Below are 25148 nucleotides of genomic sequence, written 5' to 3'. Positions count from 1 at the left end.
CAGAATATTAACAAACAAAATGTTATCAACTAAATTTAATCTCTCTAGAGGCTGTAGACAAGGATGTTCACTATCCCCACTATTATTTGCTCTTGCAATCGAACCCCTAGCAGAAAGTGTTAGAAACCATCCAGGAATATATGGATACAATACTAGAGACACAAGGAATAAAATTTCCTTATATGTAGATGTACTAATATATATTACAAAGTTAGAAACTAGTATTCCAAACTTATTAAATCTAATAACTCAATTTGGTCAGTTTTCGGGATATAGAATTAATTGGAATAAAAGCGAAATCATGCCAATAACAAAATTCAATTTACATACAATACAACAATCCCCTTTTAAAATAGTTAAAGATAAATTTAAATACTTAGGAATCTATGTAACTAAGACATATACCTCTTTATTTAAACTAAATTTCCCACCCTTACTGAATAAACTACATAAGAATATTCAATACTGGAAAACACTCCCCATTTCTATGCTTGGGAGAATTAATGCTATAAAAATGATTTTTTACCGCAACTGCTGTACCTATTTCAATTAATTCCGATATATATTCCAAAAACTTTTTTCAAAAAAGTCGACTCCATTGTTACAAGTTTTGTCTGGGATTATAAAAATCATAGAATAAGTAAAAAACATTTATGTAAGTCAAAGATAAATGGAGGTTTGGCTTTGCCAAATTTCTTATTTTATTTTTGGGCAGTCCATATTAAAAACATGAATTTCTGGCTGGAAGAAATGGATCGACAACCAGATTGGTTAATGATGGAAAAGGAAGACTGTCTACCTTTTGAAATAGGTCCGATCATATTTGCCCCCACAAAACTGCACAAAAAAACCTATAAAGAAAACCCCATAATACATAGTGGAATACGAATTTGGAAACAAATAAAAAAAGATTTAAAATTGAATAATATACCACTATGCCTTCCCATTGTAAATAATCCTTCATTCAAATCATCCTTTATGGACAAAGGTTTCACACAATGGAAAAATTATGGAATCAAAAATATTGGACATCTTTATGGGAAAGGCACTTTTCTTTCATTTCAAGAGTTACAACAGAATTATGGACTGCACTCAAATAATTTCTTCAGATATCTACAAATTAGAGATTATGTTAAATCTAATACACAAGTCTACAGGAGTAGGGAATCAGAAATTCTTGATGAATGTTTGAACAAGCATCCTAATACTGAAAAACTAATAGCTTATATTTATAACACCCTACTAAACAACGAGGTACCACCGACCGAACCATATAGATACAAATGGGAAAATGAAATAGGTCACCCTATAACAAAAGATATGTGGGACGAAAGTTTACAACAAATACATCAATGTTCATTAAATGCCAGACATACTTTAATACAATTCAAGGTCTTACATAGACTACACTACTCTAAAATAAAACTAAATAGAATCTTCCCACAAATCTCTCCTATTTGTGATAAATGTCTACATCTAGAGGCTAATTTAACACATACGTTTGCAAACTGTATAAAACTTAAACATTTCTGGACTGATATTTTTGAAATAATTTCAGAAGTGATTAATACAAAACTGGACCCAAACACAAAATTAATAATACTTGGAATATCAGAACAAAGTTTAACACTCACAACAAACCAAAGAGATTTCCTCGACTACAGTATAATAATCGGGAAAAAATTAATATTAAAATTTTGGAAAGGCCCTAAAACCCCCACAATTAATATGTGGATTACGGAAATGTCGGAGACCCTATACTTAGAAAGAATTAGACTAGTCTTAATGGACAAACAAGATATTTTCGATAAAATCTGGGCTCCATTCATTAACTATCTGAAGGGATAGATTGGCACAGCACGAGGACCCAACTGAAACTTGAACTCAGGATCAGATGAAAAGCTATACTTTATAATCTACGAACCTATCTCCATTGACGTATTACAGGTAACCCATTCCACCTCCTCTGTTTTTCTGTTTTTTTAAATCTAACTTTCTACTCTCTCTTTCTCTCTCTTTCTATAAAAAAAAAAACACTAGAAGCAGAAGTAATTGATAATTGAAAATTTTAATAATGTATGACTGATGTATATGAAAAGTCTTTTTACTATAATATGTAACTATACTTTATAATATGTCTACTTCTAATAAAAATATATTTTTAAAAAAACAAAAAAAAAAAACACAGTAGAATTACCAAAAAGAGTTGCCACCACATTCACAAGGGCAAGTGGAATGGACAGTAAATGTCGGCCTTGCCCAGGGTTCGCAAACCCCAGAGGAAAGAACAAATACAACAAAGTCCAGTACGCCTGCATCAGTCAAGCAAGGAATCAGGACCCTCCATGCCAGGCATGGCACTCGCCTGCCCAGGGCCGGATTTACGTATAAGCTAGACAAGCTTAAGCTTAGGGCCTCGAGATCTAGGGGGGCCTACTCACCTCGCTGCCTCACCGACCATCCGCCCACCGGGATCTCCTACTGTTTGCCCGCTGACCCTGGCCACTCCACCGCCCTCCAGCAGCCCGCAGCCGTCCACTTTCCTACAGCCTGGACTCAGCACCGGGCCTGAAGTTTCCACACTGCAGATTCCCACTCCCCTGGGTTTGACTGTGCGAGGTCCTAGTGCTAGGCCCCCTAACCCTGGTAATCTCAGTGGCTGTTCCACTGGGTCTTCCCCATTCCCCTCAAACCATGTGACCCCAGCTCTTCCCCACCCACACTACAGTCCTCATACCCCCCCTACCCCCTGACCACCCACCACCCCTCCACCAGACATCGCCTCGGCCTCAGTCCACTCACCTGCCTTCCTCCGGCACCAACCCCCATCCCTGCCACAGGCTGAACACTCCAGAGCTTCAAACAGCGATCCAGGTAAGGCATCGCCCGCTCCACGGTGAATCCAATATGTATTTTAAAACCAACTGTTTAATGACAACATACAATAGGATCTAAAAGTGTCACACTGTCACTGTCGGGTAGTCATGGTCCTCTAGTCGTGGGGGTGGGGGATTGGGAGGGGGGGGCCTCACAAGTGAAATAGCTTATGGCCTCTCTTCATCTAAATCCGGCCCTGCTCCTGCCTTTCCCTGCTGCTGGACCCACCTAGACTCCAGTCTCTCCCAGTGAGGTGCTCCGCACACATTTTCCATGCTGAAGGCTCATAGCTGCCTCCTTCTTGTTTCCAGCTGCATCTATGTTTGATTTTTGTTTTACGGCCAAAGGGTTTATGCTGTTTTGCTGAATTATTCCACGTAGAATGTTTCATTATTCTGACAAATAAATCACTTAATTTTTTTCACAGCCATTAAAAATCGCTATTTTTGGACCACCAGCAGTGGGGAAAACCTCAGTGGCGGAGAAGTTGGCCAAGCATTACAAGCTGCACCACATCAAAATAAAAGACGTCATCAATGAGGCCATAGCAGATCTGGTAAGTCTACACTGACCGTGCATAGTAGAAGTCAGGGACAAAGAAAGAATACTTCAACTGTACAAGCTCTAGCCTCTAGCCCTCTGATCTGGTCACCCTGTACCAATGAAGCCACATCCCAAGGCAGAAAAATGGTCTTGTAAAGGAAAAATAGATTAGCCATGATCTAATGGCGGAGCAGAGCTGATGGGCCAAATGGCCTAATTCTGCTCCGATGTCTTGTTATGATCTTCTTCTATCCTGCCTGGTGGATTGTTGCAGAGCTAAGTAAGAATTTCATTCTTGAACTAGATTTTTAATTTACGTTTCACTGGTCTCTGCTTTTCCCTGCTCCAGTTCTCCTGTTTTGTTTTGAAATGCTCTTTAATATTTCAAATACTCTTAAATATTTTATGTGCCACATGTGATCTAATGTAATAATTGCCTCAGTTTATAAAGGCTGAGCTTTTCTAATATTTCTCAACGGTGTATTCATTTCATCTGTGGGACTATTGTTATGGTCCTCTGGTCATGGACCTTGACAGAAACGTCATTGATTCATGTCAGTTGTGGCTCCATTAGTGGCACTCATGCTTCTTGAATTCAAAGATTCTGTGTTCAAATCCCACTCCAGTGTTGTGAACACAAAAACCTTAGTCTGACATTCCACTGCAGTACTGTAGTGTCAGAAGTGTTGGCTTTCAGATTACATGCTATGTCTCCGCCTCTTAATCAGGTGTAAACGTCACCCATTCCTTCTCTATGGATGCTGCCTGTCCCGCTGAGATACTCCAGCTTTTTGTGGCTATCTTTGATTTAAACCTGCATCTGCAGTTCCTTCTTACACATTCCAGCTTCTGCAGCATTTTTGATTTTCAGATCTATTTATCTATCTCCTTCTGGCTTGCTTTTATTTAGCAACTTGACATCTCATTAGGATATTCCAAAGCACTTTTCAACGAATGAAGAACTTTTGAAAGTTTAGTTTATTGTCACGTGTACCGAGGTACAGTGAAAAGATTTTGTTGCGTGCTAACCAGTCAGCGGAAAGACTGGGCCTCTCGGTGGGCGGCGCGACTTTCGTCAGCAGCGGCCTCTGCAGTCCGTCTGCGTTTTTATTATTTTATGTCTTATGTTTTTATGTAGTTTTTGTTATTTTTGTTGGGGTATGTGTGTGGGGGGGTGGGGGTGGTGTGGGGGGTGGGGGGTGGGGGCAACTTTTAAATCTCTCCCTGCACGGGAGACCCGACCTTTTCCTTGTCGGGTCTCCGTTGTCGTTGGGGCTGCAACGAGGAGCGGCCTCCAACAGGAAGACCGGGGGCTGTGGTGCCGACTACTCACCTCACCGTCGCGGAGCTGGCCGAGTCCAGAGCGGGTGGAGCTGTGGTGGACGCTGCTGCGACCCGACCCCCGGAGATTCGGAGGCTGCAACTGCGGGTTTGGTGGGCGGCACCGGGAGCCTGCGGGTCCCTGGAGGGAGACCGCTTTTCGGGGCTTCCGCAACGGCGATTTCTCCCGCCCGAGTTGCGGGGTTGAAGAGCTCCTGGAGCGGGGCCTTACAGCACCGCCCCGCGCGGCTTGGAATGGCTGCGGGACTGCGAGCGCGCGCCGGGGGCTCTAACACCAAGACCCGGTGTGCGGCCTTGCATCACCCGGCGTGGCTTTAATGGCCGCGGGACAATTCGCCATCGCCCGCCGGGGACTTTGACTTTGACTCTGACATCGAGGGGAGAGTGCAGTGGAGAGATAAGTTTTTTTGGCCTTCCATCACAGCAATGTGATGGATGTTTATGTAAATTATGTGGTGTCTTGGGTCTATTTGTTTGTAATGTATGGCTGCAGAAACGACATTTCGTTTGGACCTCAAGGGGTCCAAATGACAATAAATTGAATTGTATTGTATTGTATTGTAATACATGATTGCAAACGAGCCATCCACAGTGTGCGGAAAAGAGTGGACCGATTGTAATACGTGATTGCAGATCCACATCTATGAATAAAACACAAACAGTCGCCTGGATTGGGCGCCATCTTGGATCCTTGAATCGTAGCTACTATGGTAATAAACTAAATACGTCAGCAAGTCACCATGTGCAGAAAGGTAGTAATATCCATATAAACTGCTTTAATGGTGTTGACTGAGGTGTATGTAGTGGACAGAACAACAGATGTATCTCATTTGCTTTTCTTTAAGAAGATCAGATATATCCGAGGATACTGCAGGTAGTATCAAGGGACATGGGGAGAAGGCAGGCACAGGTTATGGATTGGGGACGATCAGCCATGATCACAATGAATGGCGGTGCTGGCTCGAAGGGCCGAATGGCCTCCTGCACCTATTTTCTGTGTTTCTATGTTTTTATGTAGCAATGCAAAATTTGCAGGAGTCCAGACGGAGATACACGAGTCATTGTTGGACACGGGTGAGGGGACGGATGACTGGAGGGTGGCTAATGTTGTGCCTCTATTTAAGAAGGGATACAAGCAAAGGCCTGTGAACTATAGACCAATGAGCCTAACATCTGTGATAGGTAAATGATCAGAGAGGATTCTAAGGGATAAGATATATATGCATTTGGATAGACAGGCTGATTAGGAATATGGTTTTGTCACGTGGGAGCTTGTGACAGATGGGACTACCTGAGATGGGATATCTTGGTCAGCAAGGATGAGTTGGCCCATAGGGCTGAAGAAGGGTCACGACCCGAAATGTCACCAATTCCTTCTTTCCAGAGATGTTGCCTGTCCCACTGAGTTACTCCAGCTTTTTGTATCTATCTGCAGAAGCTGGAAAACTGAAATAAAAACTGGAAATGTTAGAATCATTTTTCTTCTTTTAGAGATATACAGATAATTAGATTATCAGAGTATAGAAGTGAAATCGACCGACTGACCAAATGGTGCCAGCACAACAACCTGGCTCTCGACATCAGTAAGACCAAGGAACTGATTGTGGATTTTGGTAAGGGAAGGATGAGGACCCACAATCCTGTTCACATCAATGGGACGATGGTGGAGAGGGTCAATAATGTCAAATTCCTGAGCTTGCATATTTCCAAAGATCTTTGCTGGACCCAGCACACCAATGCAATTATAAAGAAGGTACATCAGAGAAGATTACGGAGATTCGGCATGTCGAAGAGGATTCTCCTAAACTTCTACAGGTGCACGGTAGAGAACATTCTGACTGGTTGCATCGTGGCCTGGTTCGGCAACTTGAATATCCAGGAATGAAAAATACTACAATAAGTTGTGACCACTGCCCAGTCCATCACTGGCTTTGACCTCCCCGCCGTCGAAGGGATCTATTGTAGTCACTGCCTCAAAAAGGCAGCCAACATCATCGGAGACCCACACCATCCTGGCCACACACTCATCTCACCACTGCCATCAGGAAGAAGGTACAGGAGCCTGAAAACTGTAATGTCCAGCTCAGGAATAGCTACTTCCCTATAGCCATCAGGCTATTAAACACAACAATGAATAAGCTCTGAGCTCTGAACTGCAAAAGACTATATTATTATTGCACTATATTTGTTATTTATTGAAATTTTTCTTATTTTTCCTCTTCCCCTGTTATGTACTATGTTTACATATTCCGTTGTGCTGCAGCGAGTAAGAATTTCATTGTCCCATCCAGGACATCTATACATAACTAAAGCTATTCTATTTGCACAAAAACGTTACGTGATAGCGCTACGATTTTCGCCAGCTTACTCACCGTTCTGCTGCGCTGTGATCGCACCAAGTTTCGTTCCGATCGGTGGTCTAATGTAAACTTTAGCAAGGTTTAAAAATCTAAAAAGCCACGCGTGCGCAGATCGATCTCCTCTCCTGCCGTTCAGCGCAGCGTGGATTGGTCTTTTCTCCTGTCACTCCGTGGGACGGTCCGCCCCTTCGTGCGCCATCACGTCTTTACAGGAGCGGTGGATGGCCGGCGGAGGTTTCCAACCGGACACAATTTTCGGAGGGACCAGGGAAATGTTGCCAAACAGAAAGCGGAGAATCTGATCTCGGCGGAAGAGAACGACCAGCGGTCCAGTGACCAGCCACCGCTGTGAGTCCAGCCCCTTCCCCTCTGGTCCCCCTTGCTGGCTCCTGCCCCACTCCCCCGTGATACCCCCCCACAACCCCCGTATTTTCTCCGAGCTCTCTCCCCCCGCCCCCACAACCCCCCCCGCCCACACCCCCCTCCTCCCCGCCCACCCCCCCCCTCCTCCCCGCCCACACCCCCACTCCGCCCCACACACATCCCCCTCCCCCACACACACCCCCTCCCCCACACACACCCCTACCCCACACACCCTCTCCCCCACACTGTTCCCGCCCACACAACTACCCTTCCCCCACACACACCCCTTCCCCACACAACCCCCTCCCCCACACCCCCTCCTCCCCCACACCCGTCAGCTGAGTGGTGGAATATTGCGTTGGGGAATGGGGTGCGTTGCGGCCTCCCGTGTGACTTAGTCTAGTATGACAATAAAACACTCTTGAGTCTTGACTCTTGACTCATTATACACAATTAAAATCATCGCAAACAGAAATAATTAACCTATCATATCCTTTCCTTTCTACCCTGCAAACCTAATTAAAATAAATGGATTCACAAATCCTGTACCTGATGACACTTGGGGCAAAATCTGGGAGCAGATTTCCCTGCGTACATTTCAGAGATTCCTGAGAAATTCCAGATCCACTGGGGAGCCAGCAGTCATGACAGGACATCGCCTGTATTTTGAGAACCGACACTGGAAAGCATCAGCAGATCGAGCAAAGAGAGGGTTTTTCTCAAAAGTAAAATAATTTTGTTTTTACGGCTTTATCTCAAGCTGCATGTTTGTCATCGTAGGAATTACGGAGTACACTACCTGATTCTGAGGAAGTGGAAGAAGCTGAGGAAGAAGATGATGAAGGAGAAGTAGACGGTGATCCCCAGGAACTCCTCGACCAAGTCAGAGAAAATATGGGCCAGTCTAGTGGTAATTGATAGATTAGATTTCAGTTACGAATGAATAACTGTACCAAAAAGGTAAACGTAAGAGTTCAAAACCTTTTTAAATGCTGCCTGGAGGCATAAGGCCAATAAGGACGCAGAGTACTGGTAGAACTCTGAGTCAATGTTTGAGCGGCAAGGTGACACAGCGGTAGAGTTGCTGCCTTACAGCGCCAGAGACCCGGGTTCCATCCCTAACAATGGGTGCTGTCTGTATGGAGTTTGTATGTTCTCCCTGTTACCAGATCAGTCTGAAGAAGGGACTTGACCCGAAATGTCACCCATTCCTTCTCTCCAGAGATGCTGCCTGTCCCGCTGAGTTACTCCAGCATTTTGTGTCTATCATTAAACCATTGTTGCTTTATGCTCCAACTTGTGCCTACCTTCTAGGTTAATCTTATAATGGCTTCAACTCCATTTACTTGCCTGTTTCCCATAGTGTTGATTCTGCCATAGTCCGAAAATCTGTCAGTCTTGGCATTGATTACATTCAATGACACAACGTCTACCTTGCTCTGGGTCAGAGGATTCGAATGATGCATCACACTTGGCAGAGGTAGAAGGGATTCACACTCATGTCAGTCTTGTGGGTGGCCCTTATGCTGAAAATATGCCACTTTTTTCTGCATTTCCCCATGAGGGAAAACATTCTTTCAACATCTATCCTTTAAGTTCATTCAGAATTTCAAGTCAGGCCAACAATTTTTTAGATAGGAGAATCAGGGGATACAGAGTTTGTGCAGGAAAGTGGCGCTGAAGTAAAAGATAAGCTACTGAATTGCAGAGCATGTATGAGGGCCAAATGTGTCCGAACTGCTTCCATTTCATAGTTTCAAATGCTCTATCATTTGGTCACTTGTTTATTTATTCTAATATCCATTCTCAAAGCCTTACATTGATTTCTCACTTCAGCCTTCCTGGTTGATGGCTTCTTTCCCTTATTAGTCTCCAATCTCCCATTTCCTGCCAGCTACTGCTTTCCTATCCCTTTCACTAATCCCTGATCTCATCCTCCATCCCAATTGGCATCCTTAATACCTAACACATGTAAGATCCAATTCCTTAATCCTCCCCCCCCCCCAACTTTCCAAGCAACTTTAAGTTGAGGAGGCTTTGCTCAAAATTAGCAAAGCCCAATTTTCTGTAGTGAGTTTGTTTTGGACTTGATTTGGACTAATACATAAATAGAGCAAATTCATGGAATAAACAATATGGTCATATATTTGCTTGGCTGTGTAATGCTTGGCTGTACATTTATCCCCCGCCTTAAGTTATTGTAGTACTTAAACAACAATGGTCTCCATTTTCTCCACTGCCATTTTTAGAGTAAGCTCTGACTCAATTGCATAAAGGCTTTCTTTATATTTAATTTCCCTCATCAGGATGCCTTAAAATGTTTGTGTAGAGATCAGTAATCTTCCTTCTGCATTCTAACTGATGGACAATTTGGATATCGACCTTCTAGGACGCTTGGATGACATGTACATCGTCAGGTTTATAAAGAAGAAGCTGCTTTCTATGCCTTGTCAAAACCAAGGTTTTATTCTTGATGGATTTCCCAAGACATATTTACAAACCAAGGACCTCTTTGGTGGTAAGTACAGCCTGACCGCCCCATCCAAAAGACATTGGGTCTGATTAGAGTTGGGTAAGGATTCATAACTGTAAAATCGTTCGAGAAACGGGACTATAAGTGGTTATGTTAATCTATTGTAATTTAAAGCCTGTGCTCAGAATTTATTTCTCACAGTAGTTGTAGGCAAATTTAAATTTGGTCAATCAAATAAACTTGGGTTAAATCAGTAATCGTGACATTGATCAAAATTCCCCAATGGACAATGTTGAAGGAACACCACTGTCCTTTCCCTGTGTGGCTTCAAGGTCTTTTGGCTCTGTCCATAAATGACTGCCATTTTTCCATCTCACCCTGTTTTTAATCCGTATGAGGCACCGAAAGGACAATGGGAATCAATAAGGGAGAAGAAAGAATGAGAGGGGGCCATTACAAAAAAAGGGAGAAAGAGAATATTTATGTTTAAAAAAAACCAGGAATGGTTAAACAGCAGCAAGAGGTGACAGGTGACAGATGGAAGAAAAACAACAAGAACAGAAATGTGAAGAAGTGGAAAGTTGGTGAAAACTGAGTACAAGAAGATACAACATTTTTATTTTTGACTGTGACTGATGTCACAGATGTGTGTTTTATTTTGAAATTCATTTTTGGAAGTGTAGATTGAAGAAGGGTAGTTTTTGTGATAATATGTTCTTGCAAGAACTGTAAAATTATCCTTAAATGTTTCTTCTCGTTTGGTTGTATATTTCAGCTTGTGTAAATACCCCCTTCAGGTGGCAAACCTATGGTCCTCCGCTCCTTACCCTCTCCCCCTCCCCTCCTCTGTTCCTCTCCCGCTCCCCCTATTGCCCGCTACCTAACCCACATAATGAACCACTGCCCACACTCCGAATGTAAGACCGAGATAAATGCCAAACCATCGGGATTTATGCAGAATTGGAGGCCAGATTATCAGAGTTACTTATGCAGTTTAGTAGACAATAGACAATAGGTGCATGAGTAGGCCATTTGGCCCTTCGAGCCAACACTGCCATTCACTGTGATCATGGCTGACCATCCACAATCAGTATCCCGTTCCTGCTTTCTCCCCATATCCCTTGACTCCACTATCTTTAAGAGCTCTATCTAATTCTCTTGAAAGCATCCAGAGAATCGGCCTCCCTTCTGAGGCAGAATTCCACAGATTCCCAACCCCCTGGGTGAAAAAGTTTTTCCTCATCTCATTCTAAATGGCTTACCCCTTATTCTTAAACTGTGGCCCCTGGTTCTGCACTCCCACAACATTGGGAACGTGTTTTCTGCCTCTAGCTTGTCCAATCCCTTAATAATCTTATATGTTTCAATAAGATCCCCTCTAATCCTTCTAAATTCCAGTATATACAAGCCCAGTCGCTCCATTCTTTCAAAGTGACAGTCCAGCCATCGTGGGAATTAACCTGGTGAACCTACGCTGCACTCCCTCAATAGCAAGAATTTGGAGACCAAAACTGCTCGACAATACTCCACAATACTACAGGGGCCTTGTACAACTGCAGAACTACAACCTCTTTGCTCCTGTACTCCTCTTGTTATGAAGGCCAACATGACATTAGCTTTCTTCACTATCTGCATACTACCTAAATAATTTAAAGTGAATTGCCTTATTTAGTTGAAAAATATAGTTTGTTTTTGTCTAACATGACTATTTTATCCCAAACAGTGGCTTTCCACATATCAGAGGTATGGTAGTCTTTAGGACCGATATTCATCCACAACTGTACTCACCCTCATTCTTATCTTTCTTTTACAACATAGCTGAAGAGGAGGAGGAAGAAGAGGGCGGCATGAACAAATTACCACAGTATGACAAAGCAATTACTCCTGGTTGGTCATATTTCATTGTATTTAGAATTTGTAAAACTATCTCAATATCAGAATGACATGCTTCTTCTTTTTATTGCCAAAGGATATCAACCTAGAACCTTATCTCTGTTTCCCGCTCCACGGATACAATCTCACCTACAATCTCACATACTGAGTATTGCCAGGATTTTCTTTTGTGATCACTTACCTTCTCACCTTTTTCTCCAGCTACCTACTTTCACCCAATCTCATTGTTCAAAGCTCTTCAACTTCTACACATTACCACCCTACTATCATCTTCTCTCAATGAAGAAGACCTGCACTTGTATATCTCCTTTCATATTATCCCAGGTGCCTAACAGCCAGTGAAGTTCATTTGAAGAGGGATCACCATTGTAATGTAGGGACCACTTCAGGAGATTGGAACGCAGCTAACGTCTGCAGTCAGCACTGCAACTAATAGGCTGGATCATGCCATCTGTCACAGGCAGTGCCAAAGGGAACCACCAGCATTCAGCTAGTAAATTTCAGATTTACACTAGACGGCCATGAGTTTGAGATGAGTCGATGCTTCTGTCACTCTGCTAAAATTCTGATTGATGTGAATGGGGATTCCCAACTTGAAATATGAGGAAAATGAAACTTGTACAATATCTCATTTTATTTATTTTGTTTCAGTTAATGTCTTAAATGGTTTCTTCATGCATATTGTATTTCCTTATTTGCACAAATGTTAATGGATTCATAGAATTTCATAGGGCTATACAACATGGAAACAGGCCCTTCGGCCAACTCGTCCATGAAAACCAAAACTAAATTTCTCTGATTATTGGGAAAGTTTAAAAACCCGTTAAAAATGCCTCCCAACTTTGGCAGGAGGTGAGGCTCCGTGTCTAGTCTTGCTTTCTGTAAGACTTACAAGGCATGTCAGGGTAGGATCTCGGCAGTTAGATGCATGTGGCCAAGATGCCATGAGGCATTACTGCACCCATGGCAAATGCCGCCAAGTGCAACAGTTGGTTTGTTCTGCACTCTGCATCCAGCCTAGATAATTACAACCAGGCGACCTGCCCAGGCCTTGGCAACAGGCCAAATCCAGCTTTATTTGAACCAAGGTCTGGGAGATCGGTTTTAGTGAGGTAAATTAGGAGGTAAAACTCAGCACTCAATCAATAACCCACATTTGAGTTCTTTGGCGGTGTAGACTTGATGGACCGAATGGCCTAATTCTGCTTTTAGAACTTATGAACATGCAGCACAAACTTACTATTGCTCTGCAATGTCAGCCCAGTTTTCTGTGGACATATTTGTGGAGTGGAACTGGAATCCACAGCCTTGGGTGTTTTCTGCTCAGTCATAGCCTTTAGAGAAGGTACCTCTGAAGGTCACTTATCACCAATATCATCTAACTCTTTACTGTTTTTCTTTTGGGTAACTCACTCATTTATTTCTAAACCCCTGTTGAGCCACCGCCTGATAATTCAAACCGCATATAATAGCATGTTATAGAAAAAATGTTGTCAAGCTGGAAAGGGTACAGAGAAGATTTACAAGGAAGTTGCCAGGACAAGAGGGTCTGAACAATTGGACGAGATTGAGTAGGCTGGGACAATATTCCTTGGAAGGCAGGTGGATGAGGGGTGATCTTATTGAGGTGTATAAAATCATGAGAAGAATAGATCGGGGAGATGCACAGAGTCTCTTGCCCAGAGTAGGGGAATCGAGGAGAAGATGACAGGTTTAAGGTGAAGGGGAAGGGGAAGATGAAGGGGAAAAGATTTAATAGGAATCTGAGGGGTAACCTTTTCACACTAGAGCCCTTCAACCCAACTTGCCCACAACCAGCTAACTTATCCCATCTACACTAGTTCCACCTGCCTGCTTTTGGCTCATACTTCACACAAAGGGTGGTGGGTGTATGGAACAAACTGCCAGAGGAGGTAGTTGATGCAGAGACTAGCCCAACATTTAAGAAACAGTTAGTCACGTACATGGATAGGATAGGTTTGGAGGGATATGGACCAAACGCGGGGAGGTGGGACTAGTGTAGCTGGGACATGTGAGTTGGGCCGAAGAGCCTGTTTCCAAACTGTTCCACTCTATGACTCGACAAACTTTTTCTCCACAGAACACGTTTTTGCTTTGGACGTTTCTGATGAGTTCCTGAAGCAACGCATCTTGAATCTGCCAGAGAGTGTCGTCATTGGGACCCATTACACACAAGAAAGGTTCTTGCGTCATCTTGCCCAGTACAGGGAACAGAATACAGAAGATGAGACCCTCCTGAACTATTTTGATGAGATTGAGATTCATCCAACTCATATTGGTAAGATTCATTGATTTGAATGAAATGGCTGCATATAAGAATGACCATGCTCAAATTTGGTATTATATCTGCATGAACCAAACACTATCAATGTCACATTTGTAGGTTAAACCTATCCAACTTTGGGTTTGAGAGAATATTTAAACAGTGTAGCACAGGGCTGTAACAATAGTGCATGTAGACAACGCTCTTTTCCAGTACTTTTTTAAATGTCGGAAAGCTAGAAAGCATAATGTCAGGTTGCGTCATAGTTTGGTTTGGGAACAGCTCTGCCCAACACTGCAATCAATTGCAGAGAGTTGTGGATGTAGCCCAGTCCATCACACAGGCGAGACTCCTCACCATTGAGTCCAACCACACTTCACGATGCCTTGGGAAAGCAGCTATCTTAATCAAAGACTTGTCCTACCCTGGTCAGTTCTTCTTTTCCCAACGGGCAAAAGATTCAGAAGCTTGAAATCACCAGATTCGGGAACAGCTTCTACCCATCTGTTATTAGGCTTCTGAATGGTACTTCTATAAAGCTGGGCTACTGTCCTATTCACCATTTCCATTGCAGATATTAGACTGTGGATGGAACTGGTGCATGACAATGCTGAGAACTATGTTCTGCACTCAGTATCTTCCCCTTTATCTATTTTACTTGAGTTTCACAGTTGTATTTATGTAGAGTATTATCTAATGTGATTGGATAACATGCAAAACAAAGCTTTTCACTGTACCTAGAAATAGCATGTTCAAAAATACTTTGGAGGGGGGGGGGGGGGTGGGGGGGTTATACTCATAGAGTCATAAAGTGATACAGTGTGGAAACAGGCCCTTCGGCCCAACTTGCTCACACCGGCCAACGTCCCAGCAACACTAGTCCCACTTGCCTGCGCTTGGTCCATATCCCTCCAAACCTGTCCTATCCATGTACCTGTCTAACTGTTTCTTAAACAATGGGATAGTCCAAGCCTCAACTATCTCCTCAGGCAGCTTGTTCCATACACCCACCACCCTTTGTGTGTAAATGATACCCCTCGGATTCCTATTAAATCTTTTCCCCTTCACCTTGAACCTATGTCCTCTGGTCCTCGAATCCCCTGCTCTGGGCAAGAGACTCTTATCATTATTATGTCATGTACAGTAACAGAAGCTAAACAATTAAGCTAACAGAATGTGATTGTTACAGAAAGCTGAACTTATCTCTAGAATGCAAACAGTAGAAGATAGGCTACAGTTATAAGAGTCACTTGGAGTGCTGTGAATAGTTCTGAGCACCACAGTTCAAGGAGTTTATATTGGGCCTTGGCAAGCATGCAGTGTCAAGTCAAGTCAAGAGGGTTTATTGTCATGTGTCCTAGATAGGGCAATGAAATTCTTGCTTGCTGCAGCACAACAGAATATTGTAGGCATAATACAGAACAGATCAGTGTGTCTATATACCATAGACCATATATATCCACATAAATAAACAGATAAAATGCAATAGGCTGTAATAGTTCAGAGTTTGTATGATGTGTTTAATAGGCTGATGGCTGTGGGGAAGTAGCTGTTCCTGAACCTGGATGTACCAGATTTCAGGCTCCTGTACCTTCTACCTGATGGCAACGGAGAGATGAGTGTGTGGCCAGGATGGTGTGGGTCTTTGGTGATGTTGGCAGCCTTTTTAAGGCAGCGACTGTGATAGATCCCTTCAATGGTGGGGAGGTCAGAGCCGATGATGGACTGGGCAGTGGTCACAACTTTCTGCATTCTTTCCGCTCCTGGATGTTCAAGTTGCCGAACCAAGCCACGATGCAACCAGTCAGTATGCTCTCTACTGTGCACCTGTAGAAGTTTGAGAGAGTCCTCCTTGACATACCGACTCTCCGTAATCTTCTCAGGAAGTGGAGTCGCTGATGTGCTTTCTTTATAATTGCATCAGTGTGCTGGGACCAGGAAAGATCTTCGGAAATATGCACGCCCAGGAATTAGAAGTTCTTGACCCTTTCCACCATCATCCCATTGATATAAACGGAATGTGGGTCCATATCCTACCCCTTCCAAAGTCCACAATCAGTTCCTTGGTTTTGCTGGCATTGAGAGCCAGGTTGTTGTGCTGGTACAATTTGGTCAATCGGTCGATCTCATTTCTATACTCTGACTCCAGCCAGTTGGTCCGCACAGGTTTTTAGAACATGATTGGGTATACCATCAGGTCCAGGCGCTTTCCGAGGGTTCACCCCTCTGAAGGATCTTCTGACGTCGGCGTCTGTGACTGTGACTAACATACCATCACGGCGAATGGGGGCTCGGGAAGGCACATCGGTGTTCTTCCTATCAAAGCGTGCGCAAAACGCATTGAGCTCGTCAGGGAGGTGATGGCATTCAAGCCCCAACACAGTTGCCGAACATCCATCTCATCCTCCAGCTTGGAGCAGAAGTCCCTTTTGGCCTTTTTGATGGCCTTACCAAGGTCGTATCTGGACTTCTTGTAGACCTCTGTATCTCCAGACCTGAATGCCTGGGATCTGGTCTTCAGAAGAATGCGGATCTCATGGTTCATCCACGGCTTCTGGTTAGGAAACACTCGGAAGGTTATTGTGGAAGTGTGTATTTAGCAGAACAAATTCAGGTCTCCATGGTTTAAGATTATGAAGAACAAACACATGATGTGCTGGAGTAACTCAGTGGGTGAGACAGCATCCTGGCAAATCATGGATAGGTGATGTTTCAGATTGGGACTCAGCTTCAGACTAATTCTAGATTACAAAGAGAGGTTACACAAACCAGTGTTCTATTCACTGGAATGTAGATTGTTGGGTTACTTGACCAAATGTTTCAAAATGTATAATGTATATGGGATCTGATGGCAAGGATAGAACATTCATTTCTGCTAGTTAGGGAGTCAACTATTAGGGATAACTATTACTGGTTAAAAATTAAAGTCAGGCCTTCAAAGTATGAAGGTACAAAACACTTGCACGTGGAGAGTTTTTGTACCTCCACAGCCCACCTGCAAAATGAACAATGAATGCTCAATTGGTTATTGGTTTTAAATCTGAGATTCATGGATTGTGGTTAACCAGCCTGTCGGCAGCGTGTCCGTCTTTTTTTCAACTTTTTAAATTTTTTTAGTATGTTTAAAAGTTTGTTTTTAATGTTTCTTTGTGTGTTTTGTGTGGGGGGGGGTAAGGGGGAAACCGTTTCGGCCGCCTCTTCCATGGAGAGGCGACTTTTTCAGGTCGCCTCCCCCGTGGCCTAACAGCAAGGATCGGCGCGGACTTTCCCGGAGACGCGCCCGGAGCTTCAGCGGCGGGCACAGCGTGGACTCTCAGCGCGGAGCGGGTGAGCCCTCGCTGGAGGGGAGCGCTCCGTTACGCTGGCCCGCGGCAGCCGGCAGCCTGAAGCCGCAGTCTGCAGAACTCCAGCTGGTGCGGCGTCTACAGCCCGGGATCTCACGTGGAGGACCTGGGGGAAGAAGAAGCTTTCACTGCCGGTCCGCGGCCATCTTCTACCGCGGGTGCGGTATGGACTTATCATCACCCCTGGAGGGGAGCTTCGACCGCCGGCCCTGCAGACTGCGGTGCTTCCGGCTGCGGCACGGCAGGTACTTTAAAACTTTGACCGCCGGCCTGCGGCCTACACCAGCCTGAAGCCGCGGTCTCTGGTTGTGAAGAGCCGATCCTGGACTCACCTTGACTTTGACTTTGTCCCTTACCATCTGGACGCCCGCAGCAACGGCTGTGGAGGGTGGAGGTCCCGACCACGGGGGAAAATGGAGGAGGACTGGCCAAGCTCTGTGCCTTCCACCACAGTGATGAATGCTGTGGTGGATGTTTGTGTAAAATTTTTATTGTGGTTGTGTTCTTTATTATTGTACCGCTGCTGGCAACCCAAATACCACCGACCTTGGTTGTGTGGCAATTAAATTATTTCAAATTATTTCAAAGAGATTAAAGGATATTAATTTTTTTCAAAAAGAACTGCAGATGCTAGAAAAATCGTAGGTAGACAAAACTGCTGGAGAAACTCAGCGGGTGATGCAGCATCTATGGAGTGAAGGAATAGGCAACGTTTCAGGTCAAGACCCTTCTTCAGACTGATGTGGGGGGGGGGGGCAGGAAAAAGAAAGGAAGAGGCGGAGACAGGAGGCTGTGGGAGAGCTGGGAAGGGGAGGGGAAGGAGAGAGAAAGCAAGGACTACCTGAAATTGGAGAAGTCAATGTTCATACCGCTGGGGTGTAAACTACCCAAGCGAAATATGAGGTGCTGCTCCTCCAATTTGCAGTGGGACTCACTCTGGCTATGGAGGAGGCCCAGGACAGAACTGCCGGCGGGACATCAACCGCCTCAATGTTTCCACTCCCTTTTCTCACTGTAACCTCTCGCCCTCTTGCTCCCTGTACATACAGCCCTCTGCTCACTCTGCAACAACCCAGACTAGGTGATCAAACCTGCCGACAAGGGAGGTGCTGTGGTAGTCTGGCGCCCTGACCTCTACCGGTCTGAGACCAGGCGCCAACTCTCAGACACCTCCTCTACTTACCCTTGGACCATGACCCCACAGACGAGCACCAGGCCATTATCTCAAGCATCATCACTGGCTTCATTGCTTCTGGCTCCCTGCCCTCCCAACCCTGAGATAAAGGAAAATATGGGCAAGCTAGGACTTTATTCCTTGGAGCACAGGAGGCTGAGGAGTAATTTTATAAAGGTGCATGAAATCATGAAGAAATGGATAGGGTAAATGCTCAGTCTTTTCCCAGAGTTGGGGAATGAAAAGCTAGGTTTAATGTGGAATGGAAAGATATGATTCTGGGTGCAACTTTCCCCCTACAGAGAGTGGTGGGTAGATGGACCAATCTGCCAGAGGAAGAAGTTGAGGTGCAATAACATTTAAAATACATTTGTAGAGATACATGGATTGGAAAGATTCAGGGTGATATGGGCCAGGCACTTTCAAATGGGACTAGGTCAGATGGGGCATCTTGGTCAGCATGGAAGAGTTGGGGCAAAGGGCCTCTTTCCTAACTCTATTACTCTATGATATGGGACGAGGGGGGGGGGGGGGGGGGGGGGGGGGGATAGGGAATTCTCGCAAATTAGTTGAGATCTTGTTGAACAGACTCAAATATGTCAATAGTCTACTTGTCATAGAGTTATAGAGTGATACAGTGTGGAAATAGGCCCTTCGGCCAAACTTCCCCACACCGCCAATAGCTACACCAGTCCCACCTTCCCCCGCTTGGTCCATATCCCTCCAAACTTGTCCTATCCATATACATGTCTAACTGTTTCTTAAACGATGGGATAGTCCAAGCCTCAACTATCTCCTCAGGCAGCTTGTTCCATACACCCACCACCCTTTGTGTGTAAATGTTACCCCTCGGATTCCTATTAAATCTTTTCCCCTTCACCTTGAACCGATGTCCTCTGGTCCTCGAATCCCCTGCTCTGGGCAAGAGACTCTGTGCAAGCAATTATCATTACAATGTCATGTACAGTAACAGAAGCTAAACAATTAAGCTAACAGAATGTGATTGTTACAGAAAGCTGAACTTATCTCTAGAATGCAAACAGGTGAAGATAGGCTACAGTTATAAGAGTCACTTGGAGTGCTGCGAATAGCTCTGAGCACCACAGTTCAAGGCATGTATATTGGGCCTTGGCAAGCATGCAGTGTGTATTTAGCAGGACAAATTCTGGTCTCCATGGTTTAAGATTATGAAGAACAAAGACATGAGATAGTGGGATAGTCTCTGCCTCAACTACCTCCTCTGGCAGCTTGTTCCATACACCCACCACTCTTTATGTGAAAAAGTTACCCCTCAGATTCCTATTAATTCTTTTCCCCTTCACCTTAACCTTATGTCCTCTGGTCCTCGATTCCCCTACTCTGGGCAAGAGGCTCTGTGCATCTACCCGATCTATTACTCTCATGATCTATAAGATTCCAAGGTTCCTCTCCATTGTCACTAATTTCATCAGGCACTATGGCAAATGTCTGAATCTGAACAGACCTGGGATTCTTGGTATCATATTTGACCAGGCTAACTTTCAAAGCCTTTTCTAAGATCACTCATTTCTAACTTGGTAACTTCACGTCTTTCTAAAGCATTATAATGTGGGGCAACAGTTGAGTTGTCTACCATTCTTTCAAGACTGAAATGAGTTTGAACGTAAATCTCACAATTCAACCCGTTGCTTTCAGATGTTTCACATGACAATGATGCAAAAAACATGCCGGTGGTCCAACAGATTATTCAAATGGTGGGCAAGGCCAAGAACTATGGACCCACAGCTGAAGAACAGAAAGAGCTGCAGCGCAAGGAAGCAGACGAGCGTCTAGTCAGAGAAACTGCAGAACGCGTTGAGCAGGAGCGCAGAGAGGCAGAAGAGACTGCCGAAAAATTAGCACGGTGGGAGGAGTGGGTAAGTGAGGGAAGATGGAATTTTCTGCCTTGTGGGATAGGTTCATCATCCTCATGGATATTTGGTCATCTTCATGGCTATTTGGTCATCTTTAAGTTACCTGAAGCTTCACATCAGCTGATCCCTATTGAATGACAATTATAACTGACCAAGATCATAAGACATGGGAGCAGAATTAGACCATTCTGCTCCACAGACGACACCACAAACTCTAGACCTGAGATAGTTGAACCTGATTGAGAAATGTAACAAGTCCATGTTTTAATATTCTTCTTTTGCCACTGACTCTAGCAATCTTAATATGTTCATGATTAACCATCTAATCTTGTTTTTAAAAATTCTAATATTTCTCATTTCTAATATTTTTCTTATCTGACCGTAAATATAAAGTGATTGATGTGGAACAGAACATCTTGGCATGTCACCACTTGTCTGTATTTTTTACGTCTAATTACACCCGTATTACTTCTGCTGAGCTCTTTAAAACCGGCAGTGGCAATTATCTTCTTTCTTTCTATTTTCCTCCTTATTATCAGAATCCATTTATTTAATAACTTTAATAAATCAGTAACCTCCAAATTATCAGCTAATTACATAAACAAAATTTACTGATGTCTTCCTTGAAGATTTTATCTTGAAGAGCTCAGTTCAGCTTTTCTTATTTGAAATCTTTATTTCATTTCTCCTACATTCTTCACATAGAAACATAGAAAATAGGTGCAGGAGTAGGCCATTCGGCCCTTCGAGCCTGCACCGCCATTCGATATGATCATGGCTGATCATCCAACTCAGTATCCCATCCCTGCCTTCTCTCCATACCCCCTGATCCCTTTAGCCACAAGGGCCACATCTAACTCCCTCTTAAATATAGCCAATGAAGTGGCCTCAACTACCTTCTGTGATTATTCAAATGGTGGGCAAGGCCAAGAACTATGGACCCACAGCTGAAGAACAGAAAGAGCTGCAGCGCAAGGATTCACCACTCTCTGTGTAAAAAATGATTTTCTCATCTCGGTCCTAAAAGACTTCCCTCTTATCCTTAAACTGTGACCCCTAGTTCTGGACTTCCCCAACATCGGGAATAATCTTCCTGCATCTAGCCTGTCCAACCCCTTAAGAATTTTGTAAGTTTCTATAAGATCCCCCCTCAATCTTCTGAATTCCAGCATGTACAAGCCGAGTCTATCCAGTCTTTCTTCATATGAAAGTCCTGCCATCCCAGGAATCAGTCTGGTGAACCTTCTCTGTACTCTCTCTATGGCAAGAATGTCTTTCCTCAGATTAGGAGACCAAAACTGTACGCAATTCACACAATAATTTTCCAAGATACAATATCTATATCAGACTTTAGATTTTAGACTTTAGAGATACAGTGTGGAAATAGCCCCTTCGGCCCACCGAGTCCGCGCCGACCAGCGATCACCCCGCACACTAACGCTATCCTACACACTAGGGACAATTTACAATTTACAGAAGCCAATTAATCTACAAAAGTCGGTGGGCTGAAGGCCTATTTCCACGCTGTATCTCTAAACTAAAAACTAATCAGGTGGATTTTTATAGTATCCCACTCATTCATGATCTCCATAACGCAGTCTAGTATTTAATTACTTAAATTGAATTTGACCATCTGTTATGGTTGATTCAAACTCATCTTTCTAGATCCAAGCCTTAAAATATTAGCCTTGTTACTTAACCAATGTGGGATCAAAGTCTTTTGTGCAGGCTGAAACATTAATACCTCTGGGTTTTTTTTTAATGCAGAACAAGCGCCTGGAAGAGGTAAAGAAACAAGAGCAGGAGTTTCTTGAAGCACATTCCATCCCACTGCGAAATTATCTGATGCAACATGTCATGCCTACGCTGACCCAGGGCCTAATTGAATGCTGCAAAGTCAGACCTGATGATCCAGTGGACTTTCTGGTAAGGACTTTCCACCCTCTTTGCCCAATAATCAATCAAAAGAATAAATCTATTTAATAGATGATTTCATGCAATCAGTACAACAGCACAGATCCAGATAATTCTGAGAGGAGATTAGTTTATTTTGGCAGATAGATACAAAATGAAGAAGGGTCTCGACCCGAAACGTCACCCATTCCTTCCCTCCAGAGATGCTGCCTGTCCCGCTGAGTTACTCCAGCATATTGGAGTATTTAAACCAGCAGCTGCAGTTCTTTCCTACAGTTTAATTTGGAATCATGTTTAAGCCCAAGATTTTGTGCTGTAGTTTAGTTTAGTTCCGCGATACAGTGCGGAAACAGGCTTTTCGCCCCACCGAGTCCGTGAAGATCAGTGATGAAACCGGAGCACCCGGAGAAAGGCCACACAGTCACGGGGAGATTGTACAAACATCATACAGTCAGCGCCCGTAGTCAGGATCTAACCGGGGTCTCTGGCGCTTGCAAGGCAGCAACTCTACCGTTGTGCCACTGTGCCACCCCTACTGAAGACTGAAGAGTCTGAAGAAGAAACCCGACCTGAAACGTCATGTGTCCATCCCCTGCACAGATGCTACTTGACTCGCTGAGTTCCTCCAGCATTCTGTGTCTTGCTGCAGTTTCTCTTCTCCTTTCCTGATAACCCCCAACCACCCCCTCCCCCCCCCTCCCCCCCCCCACTCCACTAAGTTCAGACTATGCCACCAATTCAAAACCTTCCGTTTTTTTCCTGCTAGAGCAAACACACAGTTTGTTGACGTACTGAGATATAACTCTCGCCTCCCTCACGGGGCTTAGTTTTCAGTGTTCCCTAATGGTTAGATGATTTTAAAACCGCATTGCCATCTTCAATTGCACTACCTCAAAATACTTAATGGACCCATCCAGAATGGACAAACCATAGTAACTTGCACTGTATTTGAATACTTCTTGAAGGCTGAGTACCTGTTCAAGAACAATCCACAAGTTGAATGAAGAAGAAGTACAAGTCTCTACATCAAATTAACATGAAGATGATCTCCAGTGGAAGACAACTGAGTATAACTGACTTATTAATTGTGTATTAGCAAAAAGAAATGAATAAATATTGCTTGTATTAAATCCTATTAATACATTAATGTAAAGAGAACCCATTTATCTGCACCTTTACAGTACAATGTTTGCATACGATTTTTTTTAGAAATATATGACTAAAAAGTCCACCATTTGTCATTTAGACTATGACATACGAAACTTAGGGCTGAAAAACAGTGAAATTAATAGGTGTCTTTTTTTAAATTAAAAAATAAATGCAATTTCTACAAGAAAACCTCAGGTTGGAGTAAAAACACATTTCAGAATAAAATGTTCAAATAACTGTTTAAAAAGTATGTGAGTGTCATTGGTTGAGATCACTTCACCATCTCTTACGTTGAACTTTATTTTGCTGTATGACTGAGATATCTGAAGGATTACTGTGTCAGGACTGCGAAGGCCCACACAAGGAAATTAGATGGACATGCCGCATCAAACCACGAAGCTAATGAATTTAATTTGAGTAATATTAATTTAAGGGTTCGGGTTTTTTTTAGAGGTGATTATTGGGGTTAACCCTGAAACTATTGTTAATTCTAGTACAATCGTTACTAACCTACATATGGATTTATATATAACGGCTATGTAACAAATATGGGCACTTTAAAGGTGATAATCTTCCATTTCTTTTTTCAGTTTGAAATTAATAAATTTGCTTTATTTATATCTTCATATCTTGACTTTACTTTTGAATGCAACATTTCATAAGTTCTAAGAGCAGGATTAGGCCATTCGGCCCATCAAGTCTAAAGGGCCTGTTTCACTTGGCCGTCATTTACGCGACAGGCCGGTAGTGACTGACGCGCGACTGTCGCACGCGTCATCATGCGTCTTTATGCGTCTTCATGCGTCAGCACAGCCGTCTGGAGCGCGTGACGTCATTTGAATACCCAGTTTATGATATTTACCCAGTTTATGATATTTATGGTGATTTTCTAAAATGTTCCCGTTTCTTGAGTGGTGCTAGCAATAGGAAAACTGCAGATGTAATGCCGCTATTCAAAAAAAGAGGTGAATGAAAAGTAGCAAGCTGCAGACCAAATTAATCTGTAGGAAGGAACTGCAGGTGCTGGTTTAGATTGAAGGTAGACACAAAATGCAGGAGTAACTCGGCGGGACAGGCAGCATCTCTGGAAAGAAGGAATGGATGATGTTTCGGGTCGAGATTCTTCTTCAGTGTGAAGAAGGGTGTTGACCCGACAACGTCACCCATTGCTTCTCTCCAGAGATGCTGCCGGTCCCGCTGAGTTACTCCAGCATTTTGTACCACTTATCTGGTTTGCTCTTCCATTTCTATATTGGTATGTATTGGTATGTAACCTTTCTGGAATTTGTGTGCAAGGATTTCCAGCTCGTTCTGAATACAAACATCTGCCAAATTTCTCATTCCTCATGTGAATTGCCCGTTGCCAAAGATTGCCAACATTCTGAATTGTCAATTGCCAATTGTTCTGAAAATGCTAAATAATTATCCACAATATACTCTTAAATCGCGCGCGCTTATATCCATGACACATAAAAGGCGGGACGACTGCGTATGGGCGGCGCGTGGTGGCGCATGGTTACGCACAGTGACGTAATCATGCG

At 43.6% G+C, this 25148-nt stretch overlaps 1 protein-coding gene across 2 annotated transcripts in view; it reads left to right on the top strand.

The window, feature by feature from the left end:
- Nucleotides 1-24233, top strand: part of ak7 (adenylate kinase 7) — a 48258-nt gene extending 24025 nt beyond the window's left edge. The window contains exons 11-18 of one of the 2 annotated variants that reach the window (XM_033027609.1): nt 3305-3433; nt 8265-8394; nt 9874-10002; nt 11776-11844; nt 13952-14149; nt 20327-20547; nt 22312-22470; nt 23424-24233. In XM_033027609.1, the coding sequence (XP_032883500.1) occupies nt 3305-3433; nt 8265-8394; nt 9874-10002; nt 11776-11844; nt 13952-14149; nt 20327-20547; nt 22312-22470; nt 23424-23462 (1074 nt within the window). In that variant the 3' untranslated portion in view covers nt 23463-24233. Of the gene's footprint in view, nt 1-3304; nt 3434-8264; nt 8395-9873; nt 10003-11775; nt 11845-13951; nt 14150-20326; nt 20548-22311; nt 22647-23423 lie in introns of those variants that run through there. The other variant, XM_033027608.1, reaches the window with a different exon arrangement.
- Nucleotides 24234-25148: the final 915 nt, after the last annotated feature.

This window comes from Amblyraja radiata, chromosome 9, assembly GCF_010909765.2.
Source record: "Amblyraja radiata isolate CabotCenter1 chromosome 9, sAmbRad1.1.pri, whole genome shotgun sequence".
In the NCBI taxonomy this organism is placed as follows: domain Eukaryota; kingdom Metazoa; phylum Chordata; class Chondrichthyes; order Rajiformes; family Rajidae; genus Amblyraja; species Amblyraja radiata.
Note: the sequence above shows the minus strand (reverse complement) of the source record. Positions and strands in the feature narration are given on the sequence as shown.